The sequence below is a fragment of the Balaenoptera ricei genome, chromosome 18 (assembly GCF_028023285.1).
Source record: "Balaenoptera ricei isolate mBalRic1 chromosome 18, mBalRic1.hap2, whole genome shotgun sequence".
In the NCBI taxonomy this organism is placed as follows: domain Eukaryota; kingdom Metazoa; phylum Chordata; class Mammalia; order Artiodactyla; family Balaenopteridae; genus Balaenoptera; species Balaenoptera ricei.
The window spans coordinates 55,929,909-55,956,635 of NC_082656.1; the positions used below are offsets into that span (position 1 = coordinate 55,929,909).

The window sequence follows — 26,727 nt, forward strand, 5'->3', positions numbered from 1 at the left end:
ATTACATACATTAGTCATCATTATATAATACAAATATATTTGCCTGCAACATTTCTGTTCGGGGCAGATTTTTTTTTAAAAACAGCCTTTGTAAATCTGTTTATTTGTTCATTCCTGGTTCTCCAACAATGAAATCCGGTCATACTTTTCTATAAAATAACGTGGGTATTTTTTTTAAACAAATGTATTTTATTTAAAACTTTGATGACATTTCAAGTTAATAACAACAGAAACAAATCAATTTTGATGGAAGAGATCTATTTTAAAAATACCTCTAGTGCTTTTTTTTAAACATTAACAATTGTTTAAAATCACAGCTTTTTAAATGTACTCTTCTTTTTTGAACATCAAGCATTTTGTTTCACAGATTTGCCGGTGAAATTAAAAAGATTTGGCTAAAGTAGGATGACTTCAGAAGATATAATCCCAGCTATTAAGAAACTTTTTACATTTGGCATCTGATCTAGTCCCGGGTCACCAACAGAGAATCTCTGGTCCCTCTGGAGCAGTAGGTGGCACACTAAAGTTCCAAATGAACAGACGCATTTGACACCATGGCTGGACAGATCAGTGGATGGTTTTTGTTAACCTCCAAATAAAAGTCATTTAGTTACAACATTTTCTTAGAAACGTTTTTAGGCTAGAACACCACATACAAACCTCCAGATGCCTCTGCACCGAACCTTGATTTAAGTATTTTGAGAGTGCGTGGTTATTTATTACCTTCCACCACTCTGAAGCGAGGGCTGTGCTTGAAGGGTTTCTGCAGTTAAAAAAAAGAAAACTTTGATAAACACAGGCAACTAATAGAGAATTCATTTTATTCAGAGCACCGCTTTCACATGAGTTATCTGAAAGTGAATTCTGATTCAGCAGAAAAATACATCATTCTCATCCTTTCCCCTCTTTTCACCTCCCTTTCAACATCCTCCCCTTCCCTGTATTTTTGGTTGAATTGAGTCTCATTTGTTGACCGGCTCTACCAGGACTTTGGCCCAGTATAAACACAAAAATGCACCCAGATCATAAAACTGCTCTTCTTTCAGTTATGTTTTATTTGTAAGTGTACTGGGACATATCCCCCTGTTGTATTTTGGCGCACAGAAGTGGTTCTGATAGAAGTGGGGAGGAGGGAAAGATAATAGAGCAAAGACATAACCAAGGAAAAAGCTCAGCAGACATACATGGGCAGGTAGATCAATCCGTGAGGCATTTCAGTGTTAACACTGGCAGTTCGTAACCGCTGTGTGAGTGTGTGCATTAAAGAAAATATTTACAGTAATCTTCCTTTTTTCCTTTTCCTCTAAATACAAGAATATGACAAGAATGTTGTGTTTTCGGTGAAAACAGGCAGTAGACTGTGATATCACACTATCCACAAAACGGTCTATCAGAAAGCTAGCCCAGTTTAGTGCTCAGTTTCAAATGCATAGAATGTTTGCGCTGCAAACAATGATATACAATGTAATTAAATAAATAATGCCTAACCAGAGTGAGACCTAGTTGTGTTTCTTTCTGCACCTTTCAGATCATGCATGATTTCAGTCTTGTTAAATGGCAGGTTTTTTCTTTTCTCATCTGTTCTGTTTCCAATTTTTTAGTTCTTATTAAAGAATGGTAATAAACCATCTCCACCCGAGATCAAAAGAGTGTCTTGTGCACCAAGCAGGCATTTTACCTAACCACCTTCAATTTTTTTCTCTCTCTCTCTTTTTTAATCCATCAGTAGTTCATAAAGTACCTTGATTATTACTATGAAATACTATACATGATTTTCTATTTGGGAGACTGATAGTGCAAATTAAAGGTCTTGCTACCCAACATTTATCCCCAGCAATAAATTACTTTTGGATAATAATAATAATAATTTAATAATAATAATAATGAAACAGTTGTTCTGCTTCCCCCCGCTCCCAACATGCAGACCCTTTTGAAATAAATGGAGGGCTTTAAACCTGTCTTCCTCTCATCTGGGATTTAGTTGATTTTCTCACAGCCAAGTCCTGCTCCAAGTGAAAGCAGAAACTTCTCAATATTTCAATGATTTCATGTTCTCCAAGAGAGAAGAAAGGGGACCTAGAAGAGCAAGATGGGTCCTGTTCTGTGGAGAAAATGGGACAGCGTATCTCTCCTACTGTCTGCCACCCCATCAATCTATTTGAATCAACAGGGAAAAAAAAAAGTGGATAGTTTAAAATAAGCCACTCAGAAAAATAAATGAAAGGGCAAGCAAGTTCTATGAGTGGGGGGGTGGGGGTGGGGGAAAGCTTGTTTTGAAATGGTCTGTTTTCTAGATATTAGATATAAGAGCAAAAATGGAAAGAGTAAAAAACTGGTTAAAATTGTTCTGTTTTCCTAGAATAAAATATTTATTTCGGAGGCTCGAAATTCTGCTTTTTAGTCAGCCCAAAGACTATGCCTCTCTCTCCCTAAAGACCCCCATCTGACCTATCAGGCCACAGGAGCATAGGCTGGGTCACTGGAAAACTTGGACTTCACCTAAACAAGTAGCCACTCACCGCCCCTTTCAGCTGTGCCCCTACTCACTTTCTGGCAATGGAGAGCAGCCATCGGAGTCTCATTGGAAAAGAGAAAATAAATCAAAGAGGACTTGGATGGGGTGTAGGTGAGACTTAGAGGAAAGATTAAATTAAACACGCAAACAGAACAACTAGCTTTGCTACCCAGAATTTCACCTTCCGGTTAGTCTGGTGTTCGGTCTTTGACTCAGTTCCTGTGTGTGGGGCTGGGCGATGGTAATAATGTGGTGCCCTTTTTTCTCTTCCTTGTGGGGGGGGGGGGGAGGGGGGAATGAAGCTGCAGAACACGACTCTCCGGAGTTAAATTTCTAAAGCATTTTTTTCTTTGCTTTTGTTCTGTTTTGTTTTCGTTTGTCTTTATTTGTCTAGTTTTTGGTGGTTGGTAGGTTTTTTTGTACATAGCTCCTTGGTCCCCAGGAGATTTTGATAAGTGTCTCTGGTCAAAAACAGTCAATTTCCCTACCCTTCCCGAGTCTCCCCCCACCCTCACCCCCAGAGCCATCCTGCTCCTCACAACCCCTCCTCCAGTCTCCGCTTTCCTTCCCCCGACTCCCCACTCTCACAAATGCTCCCTCTTCTCCCCCGCCCTTCTCTCCGGTGTCCACACCCGGCACCCCAGTCCTCTAGGCTGGGGAGGGTAAGGGCAGGGAGAGCAGAGAGGAGGTGGAGGCGAGCGCTCAAGGAGGGACTCCCCAGATGCAAGCAGGACAACGGACACTCTAAATCCGGGGGGAAACAGGCCCGGGGAAAGCCCCCCGAAATGCCCCTTCGGCTCCCCGCTCTGCCCCGCCCGGTACCTCCCATCCCCCTCAGTAAGTGGCGGAGAATTTCATCCGCTTCTGCTTCTGTCTCTGGTTGCAAAACCACACCCGCACCACGTTCTTTTTGAGGTCCAGTTTCTCGGCGATGGCGGCGATCTTCTCGGACGAGGGCCGGGGCTGTACGGCGAAGTAGGCCTCGAGCGAGCGCTTCTCGGGCGCGGCGATGGAAGTCCGCTTGCGCTTCTTCTCGCCACCGTTGAAGAGCTCGGGCTTGTTCATTTTCTCGCGCTGCGCGCCCTCTGCTTCCTCCAGCCACGCCTGCAGGATGGGCTTGAGCGCGATCATGTTGTTGTGCGAGAGCGTGAGCGACTCGAACCTGCAGATGGTGCTCTGGCTGAGCGAGCCCACGCCCGGGATCTTGAGGTTGGCCAGCGCCGAGCCCACGTCGGCCTGCGTCACACCCAGCTTGATGCGCCGCTGCTTGAAGCGCTCGGCGAACGCCTCGAGCTCGCGCGGGTCCGTGTCCGAGTCGCAGATGGACGCCAGGCCCGCCGCGCCCACCACTGCCGCCGCTGCCGACGCCGCCGCCACCTGCCCGGCCGCCGCCGCCGCCGCCGCCGCCGCCGCCGCGCCGTGGTGCGCCGCCGCCGCCACCAGCCCGGGGTGCGGCAGCCCCGACGGCATGTTCATGGCGGCCGCCGCCGCCGGGTGCGACAGGTGGCCCAGGCCGTGCATGTGCGGATGCGGATGCGCCGAGCCGCCCAGCAGCCCGCCGCCCGGGCCCCCGCCGCCGCCCCCCGGGCCGCCGCCGCCCGGGCCGCCGCCGCCCCCGGGGCCGCCACCGCCTGGGCCGCCGCCGCCCCCCGGGCCGCCTCCGCCCCCCGGGCCGTCGTGGGCGCCGCCGCCGCCGCCCGCCGCGCCCGCGCCTCCCGCGCCGGCCATGAGCGCGAGCGAGGGCGACGAGATGTGGTCCAGCAGGTCACCGGGCTCGAGCGCCTGGTGGTGATGGTGGTGGTGGTGGTGATGCGCCAGCGGCACGGTGGACGTGGACGTGCATGGCACGCTGTTCATCGTGTGGTACGTGGCATCCGGCTTGAACGGGTGGCTCTTGCCCTGGGACACGGCGATGTCCACCGCCGCCAGCGCCTCGGCCCGCGCCAGCAGCGTTTCGTCTAGGCTGGCGAAGAGGTTGCTCTGCAGCTGCAGGCGACACAAACCAAACCAAAAAAAACAAACAAACCACAAAACCAAAAAAAGCAAAAACACAGAACCACCACACACAAGCCGGAAAGCACGACAAGCAAAAGGCAAACACAAAGCAAGCAAAATAATAACGACGAGGGTGGGGATAGTGGAGACCGGGAAAGACAGAATAGGGACACATTGCGGACGAGACAGGGGGTCAGATGAGAAGGGACGGGAGTGTGAGGAGAGGGGCAGATGCGGAGGAGAGGGGGACACAGGAACACATTCCGGGGACGGGCGTGGGAGACGGAAAAGGAAGGGGAAAGAAGAAGTGCAGATGTAACTCGCAGCTGGGGACCCGTGTCACGCACCCAAACACGCACAGAGACCGCCTTTCCAAGGCATGAAATTAACAGGAAAGAGTGGAGGGAAGTCGAGACTCATGGCCCCAGCGCTCCCCGCTCCGATCGCCGGCGCCCGACCCGGAGGCAGAGGCGACGGGAACACGACACTAAGCGCCACTGTACAAAGCCTGCCTCGCAGCGGGACTCTTCTAAAACTCCCTGCCCGCAAATCCCCGCACCGGGACCTGTACACACATCAGCACCCGACATGCAGCGTCTCGGAGACGGGGAGGGGGCGGGCGCGCGGGCCGGGTCCGCGGGCATGGGGCGCTTACCGGCGGCGTGGGCAGGCAGGCCCGCCGGATGGCCTCGGAGCTGGAGTGCAGCGACGGGTACTTGTGCTCAGGGAGGGTGGGATGCATGGCAAAGTGAGGCTGCTTGCTGTTCATGGACATCATCTTGATGGCTTGGCATGTAAATCCACAAACACTCCGAAAGTCCGCGGGAAAGTGCGCACGCCGGCTCCCCCGGCCTCCCTTCGGAGGCTGCAGCCGCGGCGGCTGGCGGCGCGGAGGCGGCGGACGCGCCGGGGGCCGCTGCTGCTTCTGCTGCCGCCGCTGCCGCCCGGCGCTCCTTTGACCGCGCAGACCGCCGCGCACCGGCCTCGCGATCCCACTTCTCCGAGAGCTCTAGCCCCGTGCGCCGACGGGATGCACTCCTCTTACACCTGAGCCCCAATTCTCGCGGCCGGTCCGGGGAGCTCTCGCGAGAGCTCGCGGGCCCGCCGCGCTGACAGGCATCAGCTGTCTCCGTCTATCTGACGCGCGCTCTCCCTCTCGGCGGCGCCGTGCGTCTGCGCGCGCGCGCGCGCGCTCTCCCAGCCGCGACCCGCGCGTGGGAGCCGCTCTTATAGTGACCACCATCAAGGACAGCGCAGGTGATGCACCTGTAGCTACCCGGACATGCGCACTGCACTTCTCACCTTTCCCATCGCGGGTCTGGAAAGATCAAAAGGGCCAGCTATTGTCTGAGGGTAGGCATCTTTTAGGGGAAGAAAGACAAGATGCTCGCCAGCCCCTGGGTGGTTTCCCTCCCTCCCCCACACCCTCACCCTGATCGCAAGCCCTGAATATATGCGCATTACTTAGGCACACCTCTTCTCCGGGACGTCTAACAAGCTGTTATATAATGTATACAGCTGGGCATTTGTATGTTAAATTATGCCCGCGCATTCTTCTGTATGCAGTATAAATAACACAGAAATGCAGAAGGTGCTGTCTTTTGCGGCAAGAACCTGTTTCTTTCATGGTTTATAAATAGGTTCCTGGAGAATGAATAATCGCGGTGACAGACGTTTGTTTGAAGCAGTCAGATGCTATTGATTTCCATATGATTTAATTTCCTCCGCATACTTTGTTGTTGTTGTTGTTGTTGCGACTATAAGTGTGTCAGGCACCGACAGTGACAGCCACTTAGGAGCCACAAGGAGCGTGTGCTTTCTACTAGGGAACGGCTGGTTGTTGAAATGAAGTTGTGCATTTCTCTTATTGTTTGTCTCCTTTAACCGTGTACAAACCCACATTTCAAACGAGCTCCGGGTGATCTGAGGCTTCTTGTAATCAAAAGGAAAAATAGTTAACAGGGTGTAGCTGGGATCCTTACCTCTCTTCAGCGTACACACACACACACACACACACACACACACACGCTTTATGTTGGAAACTCCAGGAAAAGGAAATAGCTTCAGAGAAAAGGGAATAAGATGTTGAAGAGAACTTTATTTTCCCTTCCATCGTTTTGGCTTGTTTGCCGACCACCCGCCCCCCCGCCCCCCAGATACAGATATACATACAGATGTATAGATGTGTATATATATACACACACATATTTTTTTTTCTTCAGTAGGGAACAGAATCAAGCCAATTTATAGGAAAGCGTGATTAAAATATTAATTCAAACCAACTTAAAAGAACGGGGCCCAACTCTGGTCCAGCTTTTTTTGTTTTATTATTGTGAAATCAAAACGTAAGAAGAATAAATCAATTAGCCAACCTGCTATGTGGCCCTTATGTGGCAGGCAGATCAAGGGCCTACCGGATAGTTCAGGTGCCCGAGTCCCCAGGGACTCAGCCCTTGCCCGGGGTGATAACAGCCCAGATGTTATCACATCTGCAGCGAGAGAGCTGGAGAACGGCAAGGGGCTGCTTATGGGAGGCAGAGATCAGATAAATAATCTTTCTGGCCTCTCCCACAGCAAGGAGGTCTGTATTTCCGCCAAAGATTAGATCTCATTTCTATAAACCTAAATTTGCGTTCGCTTGGATCTTTTCTTTGGATAAACGCGTGCGTATTTAGCGGACACGCTCCCTACTCAAATTCCAAGAAGAGCCCAGAGGCGTCACCACGGCTTTTTCTTTTTTCTTTTTTCTTTCTGTCTTTTCTTTTCTCTCTACCTTTCCCCCTCTCCCTACCCCCTTGCAGCCCGAGAGAGGAGTAAGAAGGATGTTCACTTGCTAGTGTGAGAAGGAGCCTCGTTTCCATCCATTACGCGGTCCCTTGGGAGTGCTAAGTGCAACTTTATCTCTACAGGGAATGAACCACGAGCAGGACATCGCTGGAGGGAGCGAATGAGTCCTACGGTAGTCTTCGCACCGGGTGTCCAGGCTTAACTTAATCCTTCCTGACACCCACCGCGGCGGTTCCCTGAGCTCGCCTGCGTTAGGGGAGAGGGGGGTCGGGGTGGGGGGGAAGGAAGGGCCCCGCAGAGGATGAGCGCCTAGATCCTGTCTCCCCCTCCCCCCAGGGAAACGCTGGCTTTTAGGGACCCCAAAGAGTGCAGGGGAAACAAACGCAAATAGCACAGTTTTGGGGCCACATGGACTCTGAGAGAGAGAGGTGAGCCCCTGAGTACCCGAAGCTCATCTCGGTTTACCCCCCAACACTGAGAGAGCGCCAACTAACCCAGCGGGGAGGTCCCTGGCCTAAGGTCAAGACTTCACCTCCTTGTCCAGACTCCTCTCCTAGTTCACTTCTTTTTGGACAACCAGAGTCCCTGCCCAGCTTAGGGTGGGCTCAGACCTTTGCTCAGAATGTCTCACTTTCCCCCAGGGCTAGAAATAGGGCCCTGGGTACAATTCCCATCTCACTACCCCACCTCACCCCACTAATGGATTGGAAGCCCATTTAGGGCACATCTGTGTCCACCCTGGCACTTAGGAAGGGTGCTTGTCACAGAGTGAAAATACCCCATAGAACAATACACGTGTGTAGGAAGGAAGAGAAGGCAGACGGCGAGGGCCGGGAGAAAAACAAAGAGAGTTTAGCAAGCCAGGACCAATGGGGAGTGGGGGGAAAGCAGGAAGATCACCGAAGGGGTCTCCTCTCTCCCTGAAAAGGAGATGCAGATTGGAACAGAAGGGTGTGCTGTCCCCACGCGGAGCTGTCTATCTTGATTCCAGCCAGCAATTTTTCCAAAGTCATTTATCTCATCCTTCCCTCATTTACTTTCTACCCTACGTTCCTTCCTCAAATGCTTGCTGAGCACCAGTCTGGGCCAGGGCAAGACACTGGAGATAAAATGAGGTATAAAATACAGGCATCTGCCTTTGGGCGGTGGCAGTCTATGAGAGTGGGGTAGCTACAGGTGAAGGGGGTGTTTTTGTGGTACAGGTGTGACAGGTGCGGTGAGAGGGAATTGTATAGAAATACCGGGTGGGGTAGGGGATGCTGCTTGGAGAATTATCCTGTCACATCCCTGCTGGGCCTCAGCCCCAGGCTAGAAAGTGGGACACGGTGGTAGATCCGCCGGTAGTTCCTTGGACCTTATCAAGCGTTTCCCTACTCTCCCCAGGGCAGTGAAAGGGAAGGGTGGTGGACTGGGGCTCAGTCCATCAATGTCACTGCTTTGTTTTCTGGGTTTGGCAAGTGCAGTAACTAGATGGCCCCTGCCAGAGCTAGTGATGCCCACGTGGGGTCTGAGCCTTGGCATAGAATCCTGGGCAGGTTGGGGTTTGTTTTTTTCTTTTTTTCTTTTCCTTCCTGTTTAATGACCAACACAGATTCCCTCCCCACCCGATCTCATAGCTTTGCATTTTATCAAGAGGGAGATAATGAATGCACAGCTATTGATTTCCAAGGAATTTCCGCCCCCAGGGATAGGGAGTCTATCATCTGGATCAGAAACACATTTCTTTCCCTCATTAATTAATTTTCTCCTCCTTCGTTGGCAGGCCCCGCTTCACATTTCCTTTCGCAGCGCCTCTTCCCCGGGCTTAGGGAGCAGACGTTGGTAGGCTGCAGTGAAGACCCGCGGGAGAGGCGCAGCGCAAGGGCGGGACCGGCTGGGGGTGAATGCTGCTCGCCTTTAAGCACCCCGCCCCCTCCACAGCTGCCACTGGCTGGGCAGCCTTTCTTCTTCCGAAGCGGCGCGGGGAAAGTTAGCTCTGGACTCAGCAGCCCCTACCTGCACGCCTCCCTCTCCCCAGCCCCACCTCTGGGCTTGAACCTGATTTATTTATCCGCATTCGGGGACGCCGGGGGGCGGGGGAGGGGGGGGAGCGGTGGTCCTGAGGAATGTGCACTGAAGTGAGTGGAGATTGTGCGAGTACAAGAGAAGGGGATCGGGCCTCACGTTCTTGCCCAAACGCGGGGATCTGGAACAACCTGCAAACCCGGGCGGCCCAAGACGGAGCTCTGCTCGTCGCAGATGCGGGGCGCCACGTTTCCTCCCGGCTGCCGCCCAGAAACTCGGCCCGTTCACCGCGCAGCCAGCGCCCTGCGCGGGGGAAGTCGCCAGAGCGTAGAGTCGGCCGGCTTCCGGGGCCGCTTGGGTTGTTTTAAGCGGTGGGAATGAACTGGCCAGCAAGGGACTAGGAGGCCTAGAATTGGGAGGGGGCGGGGGGAGGGGTGTCGGTTCTCGGAAGAGGGGCGGCACTTGGGAGGTCCAGCTCCCTTCCGCTCAGACACCCTCTGTCCAAAGGGTGGGACAGAGGAGGGACTAGTGCCGTGCTTTCGCTTCCCCTCCTGGCGGCCTTGCCAGCGTCAAACCTGGGCAGCTTTGATCCTGGGTCTCTCTAAGCACTGACCCTTGCGCATTCCGGCCCCGTCCCTCCCGCGGTGTGGGCACTGGGCTCCTCGCCCGCCCAACCCGCAAGGCCGTCCTGGGAGGTCGCCCTGCCCTGTGCCACCGCTCAACCCAAGGCACGAGTTCACAGCCACGCTCTCGTTGGCGAGAGCTGGGAGATTTCCCACAGGCCACTGTCCTTCCTTTCTACCCCGCTCTGCCCGCACCCGCGGCCGCTTGTCTCCCTCGGTCCCAAAGGCCGGGGTGGGTGAGTTATTGAGGCCGGTGGTGATCAGCTCCTGTGAGGCTCCCAGCTGGGACCTGCGGAGGAGGTTCTCAAGTAAGCCGCTGGAAAACCCAGTGTTTTCGTTCTTCTAGCCGTTTAATTCAAATGCCACTTCCGTTGGGAACGTTTTCCTGGATGTCGAGCACCCCACTCCGAGATGTCCCTAATACACACACTTGGGATCCGAATGATGCGGCAGTAAAGTTCACTGCCGGTCATTATCTCTCTTGGCGTTACATCTGTAGAGATCTAGGTGAATAAATATATATATATATATATATATATATATATATATAATCTCCACCCTAACCCCTCGGTGGACTTAAACCCACCTACCTTGTGAAAGCCCTAGGGATGATGTAGGACTACGTCTCCGTCCTAACAGGCGCACGGCCTCCCTCGCCCGCCAGTTGCCAGAACAAGTTTCACTGTCCAAGTGACAATGCTGGACCGCTAACGCTTGGCCACGGGCCCCTGTGGTTTAGGTCCCAAGGGAAGCAGAGCTGCTCCCGCCCCGCCCAGGCCCTTTCCAAAAAGGGAGAGCGCGCTGGTCAGAGAAGGGGCTTCGAGGTCTCCTGGTTAAGAACAACAACGAACAAACCAACTCTGCAACAGACACGCCCGCCCCTGACCCCACGCGACGAGATGGAAGTTGTGTCGCCTTCCTCTCCCCGGAGAGCCGCGGGCCCGCCGCTCCCACTCGGCCACACGCGCGCGTTGGTGGGAGGCAGCTCCGCTGGCGCAAAAGGACCGCAGAGGACCCCCAGGCCCCCGCGAGCGCAGTTCCGGGAACCGGGAGGCGAGCGCCCGTCGCTCTCCGCTGGCTCGGCTCGGCCTGCAGGAGCGGGATCCCCAGGAGGGCCCAGACACCCCGAGGACAGCGCGAAGCCTCGAGTCCACACGCCGAGGTGCGGAGCTGGGTCCTGTCGCCCGGCTCCGAAGCTCGCAGGCGCCGCCGCCAGCCGCCCCTCCTCCCCGCCGCCTGCACAAATCAAAGCCCCTTGCGAGGGACTGGGAAATAGTTGCCTTGTCATGTAACACATTGCCCTGATTTATTATAAAATTTTAACGAAATCATGCATATTTTAACAGCCTTTAATCACTGCATGAAAATTTAATTCATGGACTGTAGCGCGTTTAAATAAATGAAGTGTTAATTCATTAGGATTAATTAATTTGTTAAAGGATTGTGTGCAAGGTTAAGGTGGAAAGAAAACTCTTTGTTGGTTTCGCGTCTTAATCGCCAGGTTTCGCGAGTAGTAATAAAAGGAAAGGAAACCGCAGAGCTGGTCCTTTCTCTGGGCGGGGCCCTGGCGGGAGCAGCTCAGAGCGCCCTCAAGAGCGCGGGAAACTCCGACCAGAGGGGCACCGGCAGATCTGTCCTCCCGGGAGAAGGGGCAGCGGCACTGGCTTCGAGAATCCGGGAAGGAGGGGTTCGCCGGAATCAGAGGAAGGAAAGCGGGACCGTAGCCGAGGCGGGCGGGCCAGACCTCACCTCCCCACCGCCAGCACAAAGATGACCCAGTGAGTGAAGCGAGGTCGCGCCTTCCGGTCCTCGGAGCGCCAAGCCTCGGCTTAATGGACAGATGATGGGCCAGCCCTGCCACCTCCTGAGCCTTCTAGCCTTCTGGGAATCACAGTCTCGCCAGCAGGCCGCCGGTCCTGGCGGCGCGGCTGAGCCTAGAGTCTCAGGGGATGCTCAGAGAGAGGAGGCGGACCAAAGCCAAACTTGCCAGCTCAGGCTGGGGCAGTCGGGAAACCTTTTCATCAGGAGCCCTGATGTTAGGGAATGGTTCCTTCAGCACCTCTTCTGAGACATCTGATGAATAGGCACCCCCTTGCAGGAGAGCGGACATAGGCGCAGAAGAGATGTCCTCTTCCGCATCAAACTCTTATTCATCCTTAAAGACCCAATACAAACAGCACTTCCGTGAAGCAGCCTGGTTTCCTTTCTGCTCCACGCTATCCCTAATACAGACACGTTTCTACTCACCAGTGTTATAAGAATTAAAATGGTCCAGAACTAGGTCCTCCTTCCTCACAGAAAGTCTCAGTAAATGCCTAAGTCAAATCTTTGCCCTAGGGTACTGGATGTTCACATCCCCAAATTATGTGTCACACTAGGCGCACACTTCTACACACTTGGTTAATGCAACTAACATTTACTAGAGGGGGTCTGCTCCCTGTTAAGACACAGCAGACCTAGAAATCTACCTTGTTTCAAGAAATGGAGCTTCAATCGAACTTATTCTAGGCTGCCTCTGTCATGTCAAACTGAAGATCATCCAAGCCTAAGCTTCAGATGGGTTCTTAAAAGAAAGCTGCAGCTTCCTCCCTCAGAGTGGGGTTCCGAGAATTAGGCAATAAATGTTCGCTATGCACTGAGATCACTGCTTAAAAGGTTTTCTCTCTGCCAAGTATTATTAAAAGGATCGGGTTACATCATGATAGGCAAAGACTGTTGTAGGACTCCCGAGAATAGGAATGAAAGACCTTCTTATGAGGCCTTGGGAAATCCTTCTCAATAGGCCACACTCCATGAAACTAAACTGTTCTCTACAAATATCATTCACAGGTACAAAAGTGAGGGGGGAAAAAGTCTAGTGCATGTATTACACTTTGAATTGAAAACCATTCAAGTATATAGAAACAGGTTCCTGAAACATCTTAAGAATCAAGACTGAAGTTCTTCCCTTGTTCAGGGGTACCTTTAGAGGTTTCAAACCAGCGTAAATACAAACGAACTTATAAGAAAACAGAGCAGATTTGAAATTAAGGGACTATATATCTTCAAGTCTGACATTTTCAGTTTAAGTCTCAGTTGATCCATTAGAACAGGAAAAAGACTTGTCATTTTGGATGGGATGAAGATTTTAAAAATTAAAAGATAAACACTAAAGGTCATGTCAAAATAATATCTAACATCATGTCACATTCTCTTAGCCACAGCATTTTAAAAAGATGAGCAGTCAGAAGATACTGTTTTTATAAAGACATGAACTGATGTGTCTTTTCCCTTTATCACTAGCGCATCTTTTTCTAACATAGCCTTAGTGCTATTTTGAAATTCATCTAAATGTCAGAGTTAATGTGAATCTTTATAAACTTAAAAGTGGCACACACACAACTCCCACCACTGAGCTTGCACTTAGTGGTAGACTTAGATCGGGGACACAGTCAGGAATTAAATGCTACTTGAAAAGAAGCATGCTAATACTTCCAAAATACTACTTTGAAAAGAATCCTTGGAACTTCAAACCCATTCATCCTTTGGCCTATAAATGTGAACTCCCACGCATCCCATGCATGAGGGAGGAAGAGTACAAGGTCTGGAGTCAGAGGCCCAGCTCCAAGACAGGGTTCTAAACCCATTCTAGCTGTGTGACAACTAATTCTCAATTCACTTACTTGTAAACTGGGGAAAATTAATTCTTGGCTCACAGAGTTTGAAAAGAAGATTACATGAGATAGAGGTTAGCAAAGTACTTGGTTTCAATAAAAAGTATTTGTCTTGCTTTAGGGTGTGTATATATAATAGATATATTTTTAAATGAGACCACCATATTTGTCATGACATTTCAGATTATGGTAAAGAGATTAGGAGTACAAATGAGAACGTGTCATTAAAATCAGATCCTGCACAGATTATTTCCTTCAACTGAGGAATGTCACAGTTTTTTTTAAATTTAATATATGAAATATTGTTTTGGAGAGAATGGAGCAGTGTTTCTGAAGCAGCTAGGAAATACTCTGGCCCAATAGAGACACCCTCACCCGGTTAGGCACTAGTAAATCAGGTTACACACTCTGCACTTCCATGGCACAGTGTCAGTTTGTATTAAAAACTAACACACTCATGGTAAAAAAAAAAAAAAGAGTTACAGACAGAATTAGAGTGAGGTTTACCCCCAAATTTACTCTATTCAGAAAAATGTTATATTTCTACATTTAATAGAATTTCAAATGCATATCCACATTGTCAAAGATATTTAAACTGCAATATCTCTGAAAGTATCCATTAGCTTAAACATTATCAGAAAGACAAAGTAATGCATAAATACTTATTGGAAAAAATATGATAGAACAAAAATTACGCTTTATATTAAGCCTTTTTGGGGGGAGGAGGCTCTTATTACTTCTAAAAGTAGAGGTCATGATTCTCCAAATCATAAAAGTGACTTTTTATACTTTTATGGTTTTGTTGAATCCTGAGTCTATTATAACAGAGGTCAGCAAATTTTTCTGTAAAAGGCCAAACAGTAAATACTTTAGGCTTTGTGGGCCATATGGTCTCTGTTAAGACTATTCAACTCTGCTGTTTCAGTGCAAAAGCAGTCCTAGATAAAATGTAAACAAGTAAGTGCAGCCGTGTTCTAATAAGACTTTATTTAAAAGCACTGAAATTTGAATTTCATATCATTTTCCTGTGTTGTGAAATATTCTTTGGATTTTTAAAAGCCATTAAAAATCTATAAACCATTTTTGGTTTACAGGCCTTTCACAAAAACAGGTACAGGCCAGAATTTGGACCACAGGCCATAGTCCACCAACCCCTATATTAAAAGATCAATAAAAAATGGTAAGTTTTACTGGTCTTTATAGGCTAATTCAACATGAGACAACATCAAGGATTACAGTGCTTATGACATCCTTTATTCAATTCACATAGAAAAGCATGCAGTATTACTGTAAAACAGTACAGTATTAATGTAAAATGTTCAGTGCACATTAGATAAACAAGTCATTAACATACAAACCATTTTTAGAGGCCTATATGGGCATACCAAACATGTTCAGAATAATATACCTTTTCAGAGTCTAAATTAAAAATTGTGCTTAGCTCACCTATTCTCACCCCCTTTACACTCTTCATGAAAAAGTTTTTTGGGGCCTACATAAAAGATAATCTTTTAGCCAACTGAAACTTCTTTTTCTTAAGTAAGGAAAACAGTGCAAGCAAGAATGCTACCATGCATACAGTTTCCATGAAGAACAGTAACATGCAAACAAGAACTTTACCACTCCAAAGAAAGTTCCCCTGGGACATAAGTGGATCAAGAACTTGGCAATGAGTGCTTCTGCACCTGTATATCTGAAACGATGAAGCTACCATGTTTAGGTTCCTCCAAACACAACTGTTCCATGACTTCTTGCTAAAGTAGGCTCAATTTCTGATTTTCAACACACACAAAAAGATGAGCGAATGAAAGCTACCTGACATAAAACAAGTATTTTCATACAGAAAATGTATTCTTTCATACTAGCAACACATTTTCACAAAAACTGGACAGAACACAATGTTAAAAATGCAAACATATACATAAAACCTAAAAAAAAAAAAGTAGATGAGTATTGGACTAAGGTTCGAGTGCTATTTCCCCATCATGGCCTTGAATAAAAGTTAGGCTATCACTAAACATAAATAAAAAGGGACAGGCAAAATAATTTCCACCCTAGGAAAAGCTTTAAAGAAACTCAAGTGTCTTATGAGCAGTATGTGGACAACACCAAAAGTTTTATTTAAAAAATCCAAGTTCTGAAGATAACTGATGCTTACTAATAGACCATTGTACCTGAAGAGTTAAATCAAGATTCAAGAAAACAAAATATACCCAAACCAGATACGTATAACATTCATTAAAAGGAAACTCTCACCCTACCTTTTCTGGTCAAAAAGATCCCCAATGAAAATGAAGAAGACTAAACTCTTCAAAGTGAACAAAAGTATCCTGGGTACAGGCTAATCCACCATTCTGACTTGACACCTGACGAAAGATTATCAATTCAAAATGGTATAGAGCTTTTATGAGGGGAAAAAGTAACTTTAAAATCTTAGATTCCTCTCAGGACAAAAACATAAATGACACCTTTCTAATGAGTCAACTTTTAGTTGCTTTTGATGGGCTGGCATTGGAAAGGCTGCTCTGGATTTTTCTTTTTGTTGATTGATTCACATTTTTATTCCTCTTTTCGGGCACAAAGGAAGCAGACCAAGGAGACTGAAGGTGGTTGTGAAGACCATGCATCTCTGAGGACATCTTAAACAAAGATGACCCAAACCTTTGATCTTCAAATAGCCTGTGTGAACTGCTTAACAAAACACCCTGGGAAAACTCAGTCTGAAACAAACAGCTTGGGGGTTTGATTTCATTGGTTCCTGGGTTAGAACTGGGATGGAGTGAAAAATCTTCATTCATTTCCTGGTCAGATGGAGAGAGGAGAAAAAAAGAATTGGGTTTCCATTCATTTCCATTTTCTAACTGATCAGTAGTTAGAGAACCTTTAGAAAGGTTTGGTTTAGTTCTTTCCTCCAGCTTATCTGGTTCCTCAAGGAATTCACTGCATTGAGATGACTTTGCTAAGCCATCCAAATCCAATGACTTAAAACCGTTATTACAAGGGCTCTTGCTGTTGTCTGACTCTGACATCATTGAATCCAACTCCGAGATTTTGTCAAGGTAAGCTGCGTCCATTGATGCTTCGCTGGATGTTCTTGTCCGATTCATTTCAAAGGAGCGGAGAGAATTCAACCTCTTGGATAAACATGAGCCTGATTTCTCACTCAATTTTGAAGAAATTTCTCCAACACAATTTGCTATCGTGTTCTCTTCTGAGCTTTCAAAATCCAAGCTGGGGGCATAGCTCGTGGAACAACAATCCCAAAACCCTGTCTTTGGGGAAGTAAAACATTCTGATTTCTTTTCACTTTCACTTCTATCATCTTCTGAAGAATCTTTATTACAAACATTCGGAGAATCACAAAAATCATCAAACACCAATTTTCTGAGATGGTTTGAGTGCTTTCTGGAACCTCCTGCTTTGACCACAGAGCTCTCTCGATTTTCTGGCGTATTGAGCTGAAGGCAACTAAGGGACAAAGGAGTACAGGGAGCTGGAAGATCATAGAGTTCTTCATCTTTGTAGGATACACAATCACTTGGCTTATTACCCCATTCTCTTTCCAAATAAGTATCCATACTTGTATCTGTCACATCTAACATTATTTCCACCCGTTTGTGATATAAGTCTTTGTTCTTAGAACAATTTGGTTCTGTTTTGCTGGTGCTTTCCTGTCTGACAGAACTGCTAGAAGGTTTTGCCAGGTGTGAATTCAAGGTTGATGAGCCAAGCTGCTTTCTGGCACCATCACCTTGATTCTTGGATGCCATATCCTCCTCGGTGCCTTTGCTCCCCTTGCCATCTGTAGAAAGTGCTCTCTGGCTAATGGAATTCATAGCTTCCTTCTCATCACTTGAATTTTTTAGCTGTGTAATTTGAGATTCTAGTTCCTCTATATATTTGTCACTTCGTTCCAGGGCTTTCTTGAGGCGATTGGTTTCACGTTCATACTGTTCTACTTTGGACTGAAGAGCAGCTACTGTAAACCTTCCGAACCTGCAAAGAATGGAAGGATCGTTACCCTTATAGTTCAAGATTTTTTCTTTCCTTTTCGAAGTTTAAGAGTGCAAATTGTCTCCGCCCATTCTAATTTCACATAACAGTGACATTTCAGACCACTCAATGAACAGGATAAGAGCAATGACAGATGTAGTACCTTCAAAAGAGGGTTTCCCCATTTATGTACTAATGAGCATATGATAATAATGACAAAGACCTAATAGGATACTTCTGTGGTCAAATCATACTAGTAGTAGCAGCGAGGCAGAAACTCGCTGATAATTTCCCTCCTAAGAGCTGGCGCTATCAGTTCAGCTCATATATGCATGAAGAGTTATACCCTAAAACAATGGCAAAGATTTATGATAACATTTGAACAGTGGTCCACATCTTGAAATATTTACATTCAATCATTTTCCTATCGTACAGCACTGTTTTACAATACATTCCTTACACAATGTCACCTTGTCAAACATAAAATGCCAATTTGAAATTCAGAAATCTTAGCAGTTCCAGCAGGAGTGGGTTTAAACACTTATTTGGACCCTTTCAATTATAGCTACCCTTGATCTGAAGTTTTTACTTGGCCTTTCTGAATACTGGGCTTTAATTCATTTCAGCTCTATTTATTTTTGGCATTTCACAACTGTGTGGGACATCAATTTCATTTCTTCCAACTTTGAGATACAAAGTCAATGCTTGTGCTTCCAATATATTACACATAAAAACATTTTCACATTTTCTGAAAAGGAACATTTTGAAGAATAAATGAAAAAGAACACAACAAAAATTCACTCCTCTCACTTGGGATTATCTTGTTTCCACTATTCCCTTAAGAATGGGTACTGGTGTTCAGCTAAGAAAACAATTTTTGAGCACCTAGTATGGCTCGTGGTATATTTGGAGCTGACGATAAAAGGATCAATAAGACTGTCCCAGCTCCAAGGGACATAAAGTATCTATCTTAAATTCTATCTGATCTAACTACCAAAGGAAATTTCATCTTTCAGGAAACTGCTTCTTATGAGTCAATAAACATAAGTCTTACATTCTAACCCCATGAAAAATAACTTCTCTCCACAAAAGTTCTCTTAAAAAGCTTTTTCTTAATCATCTTTTTGATGACTTAAATATAGGCCCATCTTGAAGAATTCAGGGATTGTCTGTTTTGAGCAAGGTACTTGAGAAGGTGACTTCTAAAAATTGTTTTAATCTATGGGTTTATCTTTTTCTTTCTTTTTTCCCTAATTACAAAAGAATAATTACAATTAAGAAAATGTACTAAGTATTAAAAAATTAAAACGGAGAAGGAGCCAACAGTAACTGTACCTCTTTGCGTCAACAACTATATGTTGTATGACTCTCTCTCAACGCCCATCACCTCCTCCTAAACTGTAGCCCAGTTCACTCTCCAGCTCTCCCCTACATGATCCCTGCTCTTGTCACTAAGGGATAAAAGCAGGGACAAAGGTAAATGTAGATTCATAAAATCTCAGGGTTAGAAAGGGCCTTAAAAGATGTGTTGCCAAATACTGACCTACTCACTGCAATTAACTGATCTCCCAGGAAGAGCACACTCCCTTCAGCCTCTAAAAATCAAAGCAAACACCAGAGGTATAACAAAAACAAAAGCAACTTCAGTAACAAGCCTCCTTGTTTTAAAGACAAAGTTTACTGCTATGAGTATTTGGTTAAATGAATGATGGGAGTTTTTCCTCTTTCACCAAAGAAAAATGTTTTGTTTTGTAAATGTAGTATTTGACAGAGTGGTAGTTTCTGCAAGAGAATTTTAAAAGGTGGACAAAGATCTTTAAGTTCATTCAGCAAAAATATCTGTGAATTCTTGGGACTTCCCTGGCGGTCCAGTGGTTAAGACTCACCCACTTCCAATGCAGGGGGTTCGGGTTCAGTCCCTGGTCAGGGAACTAAGACCCCACATACCGTGCAGTGTGGCCAAAAAGTAAAAAAAAGTGAAAAATAAATATTTGTGGGTTCTTGACTGTAACTACTCTGGCATAATCAAATAACCCCATATTTTTAAATGGAAAAACTATGTAGCATGTTTATTTAATGCAAACAGCAAAAGTGACAGCCTTAAATTTGCTTGCCAAGACAAAATTTGCTTTGTCTTAAGTGCAATTTTTATAATAAAACTATCCTCAGACGAAAAATAAAATCAAATGGTTTAAAATCAAATAATGTTACTAGACAGTAAGTCAGCTGTTACCAAAGGATGTCCTTGGGAACTCAAAGGCCTACATAAGAAGTAGTGACAAATAAGGAATGTTTCCCAAAATATTAGCAGCTTCTTATTCTAGATTTTAAGTCTGGAATTTCAGACATAATGTCATTTTATGATGCTATATTTGCCCCTAATTTGTTTATTATTATGTTTTTAAAAGAAGTTAGTTAACAAATGTTCTGAGCTGAAGTCAAAAATGATAGCCTAAGTATATTTTTTGTATTACTTCAGAGAGAAAGCTGAAGTGCCATGAGAACTAACAACAGAGGCCGGCAACTAAGCCCATGTGAGAGGGACAAGCAAGGAGGAGTCACTGATGGAGCCGGCTGTTTTCTAAAAGGTCAAAGCCCTCAATTCCCCTAAGTTCTATTTCAATACTCTGCAAGTCTATAACACTTCGAATAGTCAGACCTTTTTACCATTCTAATAAGGGAACTGTACTGGTGGGCAAACTAAAAGAAATATATAGTGAAACCCAATGAACTGATCAATTAATTGATCAGTCCAGGTAGCTTATCTGTTTTCTGTCTCTCTCTACCCCCATTAGAGTATAAGCTCCAGGAAAGCAGGAATTATGGTTAGCTCCCTAGAACAATTCTCAGTACACAGTAGTTTCTCATTAAATATTTTTTGAATAGATGTTATTTTCTTACTTTAAGATACATCAATGCCTTACATCAAGACAGAGCCAACACCACAGGATAATCCAAAGGTCCTTGGGCCTCTTTCACATGTAAGTATTATAAGTCACTATATTACTAAACTAAACATTTCATACGTTTGACTGCTTATTTTCTTTTTTTCACTGACACCAAGGAAAGCAACAGAGAATGACATACATACACAGTATAGTTCTTTTTATTGTACAGGCTTGCTGTTCTACACTCTACTCCATCCAAAAAAACTTTCCACTTTCACCTTAGCAAGAGAATGCAAACAGATGAGATTTCTGACATATTTTTAGCTTACCCTAGATACCAATATTAGAGACAATTTACTTGATCATATAGAAATAACAATTAGAGATGCACACCTGATGCTATACTTCCACGGATGAAAACAATGAGGACAAGAGTTTATTTAACTTTGGGTATTAATTCCCTCTTATTCACACTAATTCCAGATATTTCCAGACTACATAACATTAAATGAATCAATGCCAAGGCAAGCCAGAGGGATTTCTGATATCATTTACCATACTTCCTTTTCCTGTGCAAATTTCAAAATGGAGTATTTTTATAAACATTCCATTAGAGACCAGAAGGCTTTGATTTTCAAAGCAGCAGTGATGGCCAAGGGCTTCATTATGTCAGAGAAAACATAAAGCAGTTTGGGGGCTGCATCTGATATCAGAAGTGTGTTTTGCTAAAATCTAAGGAGAAGCTTAAAGGATTTTTCATCTTGCAACGTTAACTGATGTACACATTCTGGCTGAGAGCTCCCCTGTTCAAAAAGCTACATAGGTACAAGATTGGTCCTGTCCCTACTAGAAGTAAGAGAAATGAAAAGTCCTATTGGTTTGACCTCTGAGGTATTATAACTAGAGTAAGGGCATCTCTAATAATGAAAAGTTCCCAAGACCACATTTTCTCATAGCTCATCACATAGGAGGAACAGGACGTGTTTGAAGGGTGTCAGAAGAAAGCAAATGTGGTAAAAGAATAAATGCCAGAGCCAAGTATCAAAAGAATTAACCTCTAGTGCTATGCAGCCATTAACTAGCTGTGAAACCTGAGTAATTTACTTTGCCCCTCGAGTTCTCAATGGCAGCCCCAACAAAAGGGATTAATGCAGCAAAGCCCAGTGGGTTGCTGAGACCACCAAACTTCAGAAACATCTTCTTGAGGAACAAGAGGGGCTCTGGGGAAGTGAGCCCCTCTGCCTTCCATGTACTTTTGATTTTATATCTTTTCCTAACCTACTACCTGAGGTAAGAGTGAAACAAAGTGAAAGCAATCTTTGGATCTGGACCAGGTTTTGTGATCCAGCCTATCTGATAGGTCTTCAGTATCGAGATCCTTGATGGTTTCGATATGCACAAATTTCAGTTACCGCAGTTTAGTTAAATACCACCAGTCACTGAACAACATGGTTCAAATTTACCACATTATATTAACTGTGAGTAGCTGCATAAAGTAAAACTTCACTGCCAGCTTTTCAGTTCACAAAACACTATATAAACAACAGACCGTGCATCATGAACCATGACCAATCAGGTCACTTCTCTCAAAGTCTGAAAGTGACTGTGCACCTGTTCTTCACTTTACACACAGACAATAAAACATATAGTTGTGCTGCCACATGACATTTTACAAAAATGGATAATCAAAAGACAACTAGCCAACAAAGATGAGGTACAGCAAAGAAATGGAAAAGTGATTAATGCCAGTAGTAAAGTTAGAATCAAATGTAAATGTAGAGAAGAATAGCTGACTGTGGGAATGTTGAAACTGTCACTATTTGAGAGACCCTAGGTAAGCCAGAGGAACTTGGGAAAGGCGAACTTGTTGACATAAATGAAAGAAGTGGCTGTGAGGAAAAGGATAAAGATGTCTAGAGGAAGTGACAGGCTGGCAAAAACCTTCACATTAAAGCAACATGGAGCTATTTCACAATATTGAAAGCACAAAAGGATTAAATGTAAAGCTGATGCAAACTTAGGAATAGTTGTTGAAGCGTTAGAAAAGTTGCTGCCTTCATATCATAAGCTATACGCTAAGAAGGCAAGCACTATTCAAATTATTCTCTGTAAGTTTTTTATAAAGAAATAAAACATTTCAATTCTCAATGTTTCTAATGTTTTAAATTGTACTATAAAAATATTAATGTACTAAATAAGTATCAGTTTTACTATTTTTTCATCTTCATATACATTTCTAACTGACAGTAAGAGATTTAATGTTTTGATAAAAATTATTAAAGTTTATAGAACAATTTGATTTTTCTCACTGATTATTGAGAGTGCTTTGCATGGTTTTAGGTTGAATGGTCATTTTTATGATTCTATACAACCATGCAAAGTGAGGATTACCTGTACTAAAGTAATGCTTGGTATGTGGGAAAACCAAGTAAACTTAAGTGAGTCTCAACAATTGTTTTTAAAAGAACTGTTACATTTATCTAAGAAAAGAATGACCCAGGCATACAGTAAATTTTATTGCAGAGTTGCCTGGCTATATAGCTGCAGTTGCATATCTTCTCATTCCCTGACTTATGGAGATACTAGGAAAGTATCTTCTTTACTTAAAACATGGAAGAGAGATAAAAGTTTTAGGGGAAAAATTTTTCTATCGTTCCTTTCCCTTTCCTAAGTATTTTCTCCTACAGCATAATGTGTGGGTTAAAGATTCCTTAAGTTTTTGATGACACAGAACTTAAGTGAGTAGTTTGTAATATGAGCTCTTTAGGAGCTGAGTTTGGGTGGGACTGGGAAGGAAAGCGGGAGGTCCAGCGCTGTGCTCTGCTGTACGCATGTGTGTACAGGATGGGGAGGAGGCGTATTCCAGGGAAAGAATACAGGGAGGACAGCACTGCCCGCAGCTCAGAACTGTATTTGGTGGTGGGGGCCTTTCTCTCACCTGCTCCCAGTGAGCTGTCTGTGCGTTACTCAGATCTATTCTCATCCCTGTGTGAGTATCAGGAGGATGGGGGAGAGTGTTCTGTCCTTAAACTACTAGAGAAGCTTTGGAAAGTGCCCTATACATTTTCATCCACTGCTGAACCTGATGACTTGCCAGTGTTTCTTCAAGAGAGTTTTCTCTGTTTAAATGAAACAGTTATGAAAATGTTACATTCCTAGAGAATTTGTTAATCATAAAAGTACTGTCTACAGCCAATCCCTGTCACACTAGTTGAGTCCACAAAAATATATGAAACAACACGAGGCGAACCAAAAGAGAACAGGAAAACCTCTTCCCTCCTAGAGACTCAAGACAATGTTTCTATTCCCTGGCCCAACATCCGAATAAATAAATAAATAAAGGCAAGTGAACTCTGCGGATGGAAATTACCAAAAGTAAATGTAACAGATAAATCTCCCACAATGCTGTAAGTGACTACTAACGACAACGCTGGTGACAATAACAGCAGCAGCCACAACTCACTGAAAGTTTACTTGTGTCAAGGACATTGCTATATGCTTGATATATATTAACTTACCTAACTTAATTGTCATGTTAACTTTATGAAGCCAGATCTATTATTCTTATTTTAAAGATGAAAAATGAGACGCTTAAGAAGGTTGTCTCTTCTTCCAGGTTATGCAGAAAGGAAGCAGCAAGAAGCCAAGTCTGTCTGAGTCCAAACACCATGTATGAAGCCATATGAGATGCTTGAACATGAGATCCCTTCTTAAGTAATGTCAGCACCTATTTATACTATGACATAGTACAAAATGCAAGCATGTCTACTGAGTGCCAAGTCTGTATATATGGTCAAGGGACTAGAATTGTTGTAGTATTTATTAATACATACATTTGCTATTAGAAATATGGAGAGGAAATAACAAGATGTAGGAATACATTCAGATATGTATGCACAAAGCCAATAAATATTTATCAAACACCTATTATGTTCTAGACATAAGTTCAAGAGTGTTTTCAAACTTCCAAAGATCATTTATTAAAATGGCCTTGTAGGAAACTATAGCACAGACAGATCAACCTGGCAAATGCCAACCCAAAAAGGGTTGACTATTTTAACCAGAGATATGAATAATAAATCTGAACCAGAACCATAAACTGGAAGCTCCATCTTTAATTGTGCTATGCATAAAAAGCATACATGATCTTCTTGTCTACCTCATGCACAATCAGCAGGCATCTTCAACTATAAGGAAACAAAGCTACCAATGTGAAATGAGCAAAATTTTAAATGTATAATTTTAGGACCTAAATATCACATAGGTACTTACTTATCTAGGGTTCTAATAGGAACAAAAATCACAAGCTATGTTATATTGCATCTTATATTGTTATATTTATCACAAAACAGAAAGTGCTCCAATATTTGGAACAACAAAAAAAAAGCCACAATTTCCCCCTAAAGACAAAGGTCACATGGACAGTGGAACTAGACAAAGAATTTAGGCCCTTGCAGCCATTCCTTCTTCCTCCACCTCCCAAAAGTCCTGTTTAAAAGTTAAGGTAGAGTCTGATTGGCAAGCTTTCAAACGGAGAACAGAGTTTAAAAGTAATAGCTCAGGGACTTCCTTGGTGGCACATTGGTCAAGAATCCGCCTGCCAATGCAGGGGAAACGGGTTTGATTCCTGGTCCGGGAAGATCCCACATACCACGGAGCAACTAAGCCCGTTCACCACAACTACTGAGCCCACACGCCACAACTACTGAAGCCCGTGCACTCTAGGGCCCGCGTGCCACAACTACTGAGCCCGCATGCTGCTGCTACTGAAGCCTGCACGCCTAGAGCCCGTGCTCCACAACAAGAGAAGCTACAGCAATGAGAAGCCTGTGCACCGCAACGAAGAGTAGCTCCCGCTCACAACTAGAGAAAGCCCGCACGCAGCAACAAAGACTCAACGCAGCCAAAAAAAAAAAAAGCTCGTATTATTAACACAATTTTAAAGAAAGGTTTTTTGTGTGTGTTTATTTTATTGAACTAACCATGCATTTGTATTTAAAAATTGTGGTGAAAATTCTTGCTGTGATACCTAGAAATTCTTAATAGAAAACACCCAATTGCTGGGCAGCATATGTAAATTGAAGAGGAACAGGTTCTTTTTTGTGATAAGTCTCTAAAAAGGGCTAACCCACATCTATATTCACTGCCTGAAGATGGACTACTCTTTTTACTGTGGAATAAATTCCATTCTATTTGATAAATATATCTCATTTCAATTCCATGCAGAAATGCCCTAATTTTCTACCCTAAAAGATCAGCCTCAAAGTTGACATGACATAAATGGCGATCCTAATCTTTCATGGAAGGAGAGAACGTTGAGACATGCTAGACATGCTATTTCGTATCTTTTTACAGTTCTCAGAGGAATAAAGGATTTATACCTTTTCCCCAAATATACTAACCTTAACAACAACAATAAAATCTCAATAGTATAAAAGAATGCAACTGTTGTTGGGTGAAAAAAAGCATACTTAAAAATCTCTGAACTAATAGTATCTATACATTTTTCACTATAGTTAAATCAATCACTCCCAGCATGAAGAACAACACGAAACAAAATAAAACAAAAAACTGTGATCCAGCCACTCTGTAATTATTGCTCAGATGATAGTTATTGAGGACTAATGTATGCTGAGAGGTGATGAGGAAGGAAAACAAAAGTAGAAGACATTATCCTTGTTCTCACGCAGTTCATAATCTTTCTGACAACCTTACCGCTTAGTCATTAGCATGCACTACAGGCTCCTAAAATATCTTATCAATACAATAAAGGCAAGTTGACAGAAAACTGCAGTAACTGTCCACCCCCAATTAGCTGAATACCCAGAGAAGGGCCCCTCAGGCAGCTGAGGGGCCTGAGCACACCCAGCTGTCACAGTCTGGCCCCAGGGTATCATCAGGCTCCCCTGACAGTCTACAAGTTCCCCTTCCGGGAAAACCGAAGGGCACAGCAGAATCAGTCAACGGATCAGGCTGGGGTCAAATACCAGGAATCATGGCATTTGTCAGAGCAGAACCGTTAGAAACAAAAAAGGCCAGAAAAGGTCAAGAAGAGAGAACAGCCAAGGCTAGCAAGAGCAGAGATGCGGCTGAGGAAGCTGAAAGCCAGGTGTAGTACTGGCACATCTTGAGACACAGACCTGTGAACCAGCAAGGGGCACAGCTCACTGTCAGCATGGAGACAGGGAAGGGCAGGAAACTTGGTTCAGGTAAGGCGACTCAGACCAGAAACATCGTCCTGGAGCCAGGCAAGCCCTGACACTGCCTCC

The 26,727-nt window shown here is 44.9% G+C and overlaps 2 protein-coding genes across 2 annotated transcripts in view; both read right to left on the bottom strand.

Moving 5' to 3' along the window:
* Window positions 1–3,349: 3,349 nt before the first annotated feature.
* On the bottom strand, window positions 3,350–5,288 carry POU4F1 (POU class 4 homeobox 1). The gene is made up of 2 exons (XM_059902958.1): window positions 5,166–5,288; window positions 3,350–4,501 (listed from the first exon to the last, which is right to left on the bottom strand). Exons 1-2 carry the CDS (start codon window positions 5,286–5,288, stop codon window positions 3,350–3,352), a joined length of 1,275 nt encoding a protein of 424 aa, XP_059758941.1.
* A 9,572-nt stretch (window positions 5,289–14,860) lies between these two features.
* OBI1 (ORC ubiquitin ligase 1) overlaps window positions 14,861–26,727 on the bottom strand; it is a 50,825-nt gene continuing 38,958 nt past the window's right edge. Inside the window, exon 6 of the mRNA XM_059902637.1 lies at window positions 14,861–17,573. Within this exon, the coding sequence (XP_059758620.1) occupies window positions 16,058–17,573 (1,516 nt within the window). The 3' untranslated portion in view covers window positions 14,861–16,057. The remainder of the gene's footprint in view (window positions 17,574–26,727) is intronic.

Coding starts and splice junctions, on each gene's coding strand:
- POU4F1 (XM_059902958.1), bottom strand. CDS start 5,288: ATGATGTCCATGAACAGCAAGCAGCCTCACTTTGCCATGCATCCCACC. Junction 4,502..5,165: donor CCTGCCTGCCCACGCCGCCG/GTAAGCGCCCCA, acceptor TGTCGCCTGCAG/CTGCAGAGCAACCTCTTCGC.